Source organism: Brachycentrus maculatus, unplaced genomic scaffold (genome assembly GCF_059751285.1).
Source record: "Brachycentrus maculatus isolate JH-2025_06_01 unplaced genomic scaffold, ASM5975128v1 h1tg000326l, whole genome shotgun sequence".
Classification (NCBI taxonomy): domain Eukaryota; kingdom Metazoa; phylum Arthropoda; class Insecta; order Trichoptera; family Brachycentridae; genus Brachycentrus; species Brachycentrus maculatus.
In genome coordinates this window covers 3,074,889-3,083,847 of record NW_028281075.1, presented here as the reverse complement: position 1 = coordinate 3,083,847, position 8,959 = coordinate 3,074,889, and the positions used below count along the sequence as shown (strand labels likewise).

Here is an 8,959-nt window from a genome sequence, read left to right as displayed (position 1 = left end):
GTGAACAAGCTGCAGTATACAAACAAATTTAGGGTGGCGCAAAATTAATTTTCAATTTTTTTTTTTTTAAACTTTTTGTTAAATATATATTTTTTTGAATGATGGAGTTCTTTATTTAGACCTTAATTTTTTTTTCTGTTAAGGGAAAAAGATGATATCCGTCATGTGGCTGCCACCAGTGTCGATACACATTTGTGCCCGTTTTATCAATCTGTTTGTATACTGCAGCTCTCTAGTACCTACACAAATCGCTCACTCCTTTACAAAACCAGATTTTTCAGGAGAACGTTATTAAAGTTTAAAAATATAATACAATGTATTAAAAATAAATATCAATCCACTCTTGAACTTTTTACTGTGTAACAGATCTTTTTTGATAAAACCTGAACGTTTTTTCTCCATTTGAAAAATATTCAATTTATTAAAAAAAATTATTAAACAATACATTTTCCTCGAAATGCAAAAACCACACTTTCCGCTCTGTAGCGGGTAAATATTAAGTTAAAAATATGCCTCTTTTGGTGGGATATAGTACATTTTCTGGGCACTCCGAAAACATGCACAACTGAAAATTGACAGTTTTTGATTTATGACGTTCTTGAAAGGAGTGAGCGAAATGTCAAATATGATTGACGTACGAGGCCATTTGCAAAAATTATAACATCTTTCGATAAGGTGATTAATTTTGTGCCAACTTGTATAAATTATAGAGCAAATAATGAGCATTTTCCTCATTTGAAGGATGCATATTTGTACAAAAGTATCTTAGTAATTTTTGTACTATGGTAATACTTTTTTGAATATAGTGTACACTAAAAATAAAATTTGATATTTAAAAATTATTGTATTATTTATTGAACATGATTGATATTGATTACCAGAATTTTTTTTCAATTTTTTTTTATTAAGATTCAAAAATTCACCAATTTAACAATAACAAAAACATTATATCCCCTGTCGGATTTTCACGCCTTAAAAGCTCATAAGACCCACCTTTGTAGTCAAGTACCTCGATAATAACTTTAATAAGTACTTCGTGACTATTTATTATACTTTTATACATAAAAATTAATTTATTTATAATGTCTTCATCATGCTGCCATGTTTTTACCATTAGTAATTAATTCACCATAATTGTTAACATATTACGAGATAGTTTTCTATGAGCAGATACTGATAAATTCTCGTTGTAACGTAATCAAAGAAAAATAACGGAAAACCATTTACTTCTCCAAAATATCATTAAACTTTCAATATATGCTAATAATTATTTAGATCATTACATTTGATATCTTGACTTAGTATTTTTTTTGTATAAAATATCGTACAAATCAATGAATACACGTAAATGATAACTGCATTAAAAATTAAAATAATTTCAGCTAATCTAAATCAGTGGTTCTGAACCTTTTTGAAATCAGGGAGAAATTTTGATTGTAAGGAAAATTCACGGTACACCAAAACTCAAGATCCAAAAAACATACAAAGAAATTTTTTATTAAAGATAAAACTGATTTTTTTATTACAGCAACATAAAGTTTATATAAATTTAAAAAATACAGAAATACTCCAATAAAACTTTATGCAGCGAAAATGATTTGATGTGACATTTAAGCTTGTCGGCTTTTACAAATTTCAGCGATATTTCGTGTAATATTTGTTATAGCTACTTTCATTTGTTCACCCAAATTGCTAAGCCAAGGTTCCCAAATCCTTTCCATAAACCTACCGTTGATGAAGCATCGTCTGTATTAATTACTACACATAACTTCAATGATATTTTTAATTGTTCTAAGTACCCATATTAAATTTTGGTTTTCATAATTTCACTGAGCACTTGCAACCAGCTCGCGGAGCACCGGTTAAGAACCACTGATCTACATAATAATTGTGGGACCCATATACCTAATTATATTTCAATTTATTATTGTAAGTTAGTTGACATCGTTAAGTTCCATAGCTAGACTTTCCAATCGGTTTCGTAAAGTGTCTTTCATGTCTGGTTCGGTTTTCAAAATTTCCGACGCCTCTTGCAGCATTTGCATACAATCCCCTAACATATCCTGCAATCGAAAATACATATTAGTTTACAGTTGCACAGTGTACTGATAACAGTAAACATATTAAGTAACAAGTCATAATAAATGTTTACATTGCGTTATAAAAGAAATATTGCCTATTTAAAAATTATAGCCTTCAAAGATTTTTCTGACGTGTCACCCTAGTATATAATATATATATATATATATATATATATATATATATATATACACGTATATATATATAAGTGTCGCACCTGTGCCGCCGCCTTAGTGATCCTGTCCGAGGCGAGGTCCCGCTTGACGCGCACCACCCTGGCGGCCTGCAGCTCCAGCAGCAGCTCCCCCCTCGCGCGAGCCATCCCCCCGTGGAGCGTCTCCAAGACCTCCAGCACCTCCTCGCACAGGCTTATCTTCCTGTCGAGACCTGCGTCCTTTAGTACTGTAAACAACAATATCGCTCTGATTTAACCCTTTCCGGTGCCACAAAATTAAAAAAAAATCTAGGTAGACAGTTACGTTCCAATTGGAAAACATATCTTTTGTCCTCTGCTCCACGTACTGTTGTAATAGATACGAGTGACAAAAATGTAAGCTTGGAATTTAAATAAATAAAACTAATGATGACAAAAATGTCGAATAACACCCGACATGGGACCTAAGAGCAAAAAATCGATATCGAATTAGATTCGACATTGAACCAGTAAGGGTTAAGAATTCTTAGAATAATAATAATCTTGGATGATTTATATAGCGCCTAAAAACTACCTCAAGGGCGCTTATAAAGGTACGGATTATGATTAATGAGAAAATTAAAAACGTCATCGATCGGCTGAGTCTGAAGGCAGGAAAGTGGAGCCGCCGTATTGTTGCGCTTTCTTCTCGGTCTTCTTGGACTGGAGCATGATCAAGATGTTGGACAGAACGCCTCACTGTGCAATGGTAATGTCGGAGAACATCTTTTTAATGCTAATCAAATTGGGATAATTCTCGTCCATTATTGGCTGCGACGGATAAATCAATTGGACAATTTGAGCGAGTATATTATTTTACCATATATGGAGGTACTCACCAAAACGTTACATTTTCATTATAAATGATTTTAAGTAATCAGGAATTCTAGCTTGTAAAATTGTTACGTTTTGGTGCGATTTAATGATTTCATTATGGTTTAACACAGGATTGGTCACGTTTTGTCGCAACTTTAATTAAGATTTCGATACAATACAGTAAACAGAACAGATTTTCATTTAAAGGAATTTTTGTGCATCAATTAAAGGAATAAGCTATAAAGCTTCTATCTTACAGGCTTGTCTACAGGTATGATGGTGAGGATAGGGAAGGAGATGTGAAAAATAGATCACAAATACCCAGACTAATGGAAAATAAACATATCTCGAATTCATTTTATAGCCAGTAATGCCGGTTTTGCAGTCGAGGGTCTACCCAACTGCGCCACAGCGCCTGTTTATTCTTTACACATACTAAATATTCTAAACATAATATACATATACTAAATATACCATCGTACTGTCAGCACTGTCGACTCGACTGACTTTTTTATAGACTTTTTGGATTTCGCAGATATTCTTAAGATATCAGGTAAAAATGTTCATCGAAAAAAATAAGTTTTTTTACTCCTGGTGACAGATCTAATGGGATCTAGCACACCGTCACTCACTGATAATTATGGGAATAAATGAGTGCACATTAGAGTAAAAATACGTTTCTACCATTTATTTTTCCCCTTCCTAATGCAGCTTTCTTAAGGTACTAAAGTAAATCTACCGTTTTTAATTTAAGTTTTTGTCAGTAAATACCACTATTTCTTAAAATCTATTGTGACACGTGTTACGATGCATTCCACATAATTTTCAAACACCGTAGGCAACGCAGATTTTCAAATACCGTACGGTGTTTGAAAATGATGCGGAATGCATCAATTCACAACTCAAAACACGTGTCACAATAGATTTTAAGAAATAGTGGTAATTACTGAGTAAAACTTAAATTAAAAATGGATAGATTTTACTACAAAGCTACTGCCGAATCAATTGATGAAATTAAATCTACAGTACTTGGCTTATAGTTGCTGACTAAGTTAACCTTGCTTTTTTTTTTAAACTAAGTTAAGTTTGTTTTAACCAGCTTAAAAATTCAAATAAGCACGTTTTTTTGGTTTTTTTTTTTTAGGTTTTTTTAAATGCGCAATTTATTATATTTCAAGAGTTAAACGCCTAAATTTATGTTTTCAATGTCAATGACATTCCTAGATATTCATATATTGTTTATATTTAGATTTTTTGAAAGACATTAAAAGCTCGTTTACAACTTTTGATAGTTTGGCATGAGTCAAGTTTGAATGAAATTTCGGTTATTTATGTACGTTACACCTGTTAGAGCAGTGAATCAACTTAGTAACTACATATTTATTCTAATTTAAGTATTTTATTTTATTTTATTTTTGTATTGAAAACATTTATTTTAAACTGTATATATATATATACATGTGTATATATATATATATATATATATATATATATATATATATATATATATATATATATATATATATATATATATATATGTATGTATATATGTAATAAAATACCTTGGTACCTACCTATACATTTTATTAAGTACTTACATATAGTACCTACATAAAACAGATCTACCATCAGATGTCGCATGCGTCGCGCTGAATAAAACCAATGACATTAGATAGAAAAAATATAATATTCTGAACTGTCAGAATCAGATAGATGGAAAGAAAAATATTATAAAGATAAATTAAGAATAAACTTTACATTGTTTAATTTATTATTATACACCCACTTTACATATTATTTACACCCAATTTACGAAGGAAAATATTATCACGTTTTATATATATATATATATATACCTATATATATTTTTATATATATATATATATATATATATATATATATATATATATATATATATATATATATATATATATATATATATATATATATATATATATATATATATATATATATATATATATATATATATATATATATATATATATATATATATATATATATATATATATATATATATATATATATATAAACATAAATATTTTTATTTGGTTAAAAGAAAGGAAAATCCACTTGATGATCTTTTAACCATATACATAATAAGTAAGGTAAATAATAAATGCAATTCCCATCTAAAAAAAAATTATGTTATCTTTTATCATATAAAATCTTATCTTATATATAAAAAAATCTTATCTTATATCTAAATCTTATCTTATATTTTACACAACATAAAAAGTTATGCATGTTTACATATTGTATAAGACGAATTTCGTAAGGTCATTAGTGTTTATTAATACTCGAATATTGGCAGTCTTTCTTGGTTCGACACGTTACTATTTCAGTATTACAATGATCTTTACCTATGAGACACAATTGATTGATGTTGGTCGTGTTAAATAATATGTTTAATTTGGGTCGACGTATTACTACAGACATAATAATTATTCGTAGTCGATAATTGTTTACAAATAATTATTGCGATATCAACACCTGTATGAAATAATAATAATAATAATAAAACCCTTATCCGCACCCCAATGGTGCATAGGGCACTGTGTCATATAAACGCAGTGTTATTTTGATCGTTTACACATGAGTCATTAAGTCTCATGAAAGATTACTTCAATCAAAATTTTAAATGTTTAAAACATCATAATGACATCATGCTTATTAATGAATAATATAATGATAATTATCAAAAATATGATATTATTTTTCTTCAACCCCTTATTCGCACCCTATAGTACATAGGGTACTGCATCGTTTGACACAGTGTTACCTTGATTGTTACTTACACGAAGCCAAGGTGATTATCCTGCGCTTCAGGTATCAGTCAATATTAAATAAATACGAGGGTAAATTATAACTAATATTTATTTTAACCCCCCCTGATTTTAACCCCACCAGCATGATAGTTAAACATTCTATCCATTTCTATCCAGTAATGATGGTATTCGGAATTTTTTTATTATTATAAATAATATGTATTATATGTACGTTGTCATGTATTGGATTCAAATAACACTAAATTATAATGTAACCAACATTTGTCTTAAGCTATAAAACATCTATTGTCTCACAATGCCATGTCAATAGATTATTTCTTTCCCTGAAAATATAATATAAGTATACATACCCATATGCCCCATTAATTGTTGTTTTCTCCCATAAATTATTACTATACACGTTACCTAGAATTGTTTAAGTACCTAGAATTGTATAGCCATATAAATGGATCATCAGTCCATTTAATATTCATATGTATTAGTTTGAAAATGCCACGACAAGGCGAAGCAACTGTCACAAATTTTATTAACTTGTGTTTTAACAATAAAATACAATTTAGTGGACTCTAAAAATCAATGTTTAATTTTAATATTTATTATATAAATTATACGTTGTCTTGAATATGCAGGATTTCTTTATATCTTTAAGCTAAAATCATATACCTAAGTACACTGCCAACTTAGAATCAATGAAATCTATAAACTCATGCCTCTAGCGAGATAGTGGGTATTTTTGTCTAGAATTTTTACTCAAGAATTACATGAAATTATAGTAACTTTAAACATAAAGAGTAAATCCACTTACGAGTAGCCTATAGGCCTATATGCCTATAGGCTATAAAACTTATAAAGTTGAAGCCTGAGTAGGGTCGTGATAAGCGGTGTTGCATAAGCCGTAGCTAGATTTAAGAGTCTCTTGGACGTTAGGTAATTAAAAAAAATGTATCTTTGAAACCAGTAATTGATTATACTCACCGTTATATGTGAATCCTGGAAGGTGTCCATACATTTGGATGAGGGAGTATTTTATTTCTATCATATGGAAGTTTGTGGGGTGGAGCAACTGCTTATATTTATCTAGAAATTCTTCAAACGACTTAGGGTTCGACTGGTCTAATAACTGTTTCTCTTTTCTGAGAGCATCGTTACCCCAGGTCATCTGCTTAGCGGCAACTCTGTGGTTACAGCGCTGGCACTTCCATTCGGCGGCATTGTTCAGTGGGTCTGTGGACACCATTTTAGGAAGACTCTCCACTTCCGGACTGTCCTTCAGAGGATTACATTTGGAGCAGTTGATGGATCCCAAGTAAGTCCCGAACTCCGTGGGATCTCCGCACCGGTCACACGAGCAATAGAAGCACTTCACAGACTGCAGATGAATTCTTCTGGTCAGGGTTCCCCAGAGCGGCTGCGTGTAACAGGCGGTGATGATGCTTCCCTTGGGTATAGGAACCGTAGCGATAATAGCCATGCAATACTTATCATCCACAAACACGTGCTTCGTGTTTGCGTTGCAATCGTGGGATAGCATGGCGGCGGAAAGGTATAACGCTCTCGCTTTTTTTTGGAGTTCGTTTATTCTCACATCGAACGCGTTGGTGTCTAAAATTCCGGCTATTTCGAGGATGGTTTCTTCGTCGAAGTTCGACAGTCCGAGAACCTGTTGAATGAATGTGACAGTATTGGCTTTGAGTATCCTATACAATGGCGTTTTAATTCTTTCTTCCAAGTGACTCTGGAGGCTCATGATCGCTTCGTACTGCTTAGGATTAGCTTTCTTCATGAGTAGACAGCGTAGAGGAGTAATGACGCAATAGGCGGACTCTTTTTTCTCCTGGCCCGCGTACGTGATGGTCGATTTGTATTTTCTAATCGTCATCAGCTCGCATTCTTCTACGTGATTTTTGGCTACTTCGCATTCGGCATTGCACATGGGCCAGTTGCAGGAAGTGCACTTGTAGTAGTCCAGGGTGCCATCGGGCTGCGCGGAGGGCCGGACTCTCTTGTAGCAGGCCAGGCAGGTGGGGAAGCACGCTATCTTGGGTCCGACCAGGGCGGGGTTTTCCTTGAGAATTGTCTCTCCTTGCTTGATGTCTCTTGTGGCGACTATGTGGCGGCCTCGCACGGAGTCGCACTCCACGCGGAAGGTGCTGCAGCGGAACCTGTGGCCTTCTCTCCAGGCCTGCTTCTGGTGCGCGCGGCCGCAGTAGTGCTCCGCCCTGCAGCCCCCGCACTTCTGTCCTGCCGGCTCCTGACACACAGCGCACCGGGGGCACTCCTCCACAGTGCCAGTCATCGTGAAAAATAAATCTTAAAGAATACCTTAAATATATTTTTACTACGCTTTGTTATTTTTTTAAACAGTTTTATCCCCAAATTTAACGAGATTTTAAGTAATGTAATAAATAATAGCCGTCAAGGCATTTAAACCGACCGTCTAGGACTGAACGCAAGCGGCAAGCGGTGTTTAGTAGCTAATTATTAACTGTAGAGGCTCGTCAACGCGAAACTAACATTAGCTTTGTTTTGGGGACAACTTGCTATTAGGGCACGCATTTTCAGTTTTTGATAAACCGTTTAACCGGAAAGCTGAATTAAATTTCGTTAGCGCATTTATTTCTTTTAAGGCACATACCAAAACTGTTAGTTTATTTTAAAAATTCTAAATAGCTTTTTTCAAAACTACGACATTATTATGAGAGGCATCATTCTACATTGATCTAAAAAGATCTGAACAATTAGGAATCACTTTAAGGAAAAGTACAAAATCGTTTATGAACATTTAATCAGTTTACCACTTTTTTGGTGTTATTATACTTTTTATATTATCCGCCTTCGGATGAAGTGGTTAGCGCATTCAACTACCGTGCTGGACGTCTCGGGATCCATTCCTATAATGTGATTTTTGATGCAATATATATTGAATTTTACCCTGGTCACTATACAAGTAACTGGATTGGTATCTGAACCGCAGGACTCGAGATAACTATTCATAATAGGGCTTTTACAAAAAATCCTTGTTTTTTTTTAATGTTTTATTTTTTTATCTTAATTATATAGTGAG

General features: G+C 32.8%; 1 protein-coding gene across 1 annotated transcript; it reads right to left on the bottom strand.

Annotated features, from left to right (window-relative positions):
- Nucleotides 1-1,800: 1,800 nt before the first annotated feature.
- LOC148304297 (SET domain-containing protein SmydA-8-like) lies at nucleotides 1,801-8,378 on the bottom strand. Its single transcript, XM_088268682.1, has 3 exons — nucleotides 6,871-8,378; nucleotides 2,297-2,481; nucleotides 1,801-2,063 (listed from the first exon to the last, which is right to left on the bottom strand). The coding sequence occupies exons 1-3, from the start codon at nucleotides 8,189-8,191 to the stop codon at nucleotides 1,935-1,937; spliced, it is 1,635 nt and encodes a 544-aa protein (XP_088124808.1). The 5' UTR covers nucleotides 8,192-8,378; the 3' UTR covers nucleotides 1,801-1,934.
- Nucleotides 8,379-8,959: the final 581 nt, after the last annotated feature.

What these genes read in the sequence shown, in the direction of transcription:
- LOC148304297 (XM_088268682.1), bottom strand. Translation starts at nt 8,191, where the DNA reads ATGACTGGCACTGTGGAGGAGTGCCCCCGGTGCGCTGTGTGTCAGGAG. An exon ending in TCCAGGATTCACATATAACG is followed by an intron (nt 2,482 to 6,870) that starts GTGAGTATAATC and finishes TGTTGTTTACAG; the next exon opens with TACTAAAGGACGCAGGTCTC. An exon ending in TCACTAAGGCGGCGGCACAG is followed by an intron (nt 2,064 to 2,296) that starts GTGCGACACTTA and finishes TTTCGATTGCAG; the next exon opens with GATATGTTAGGGGATTGTAT.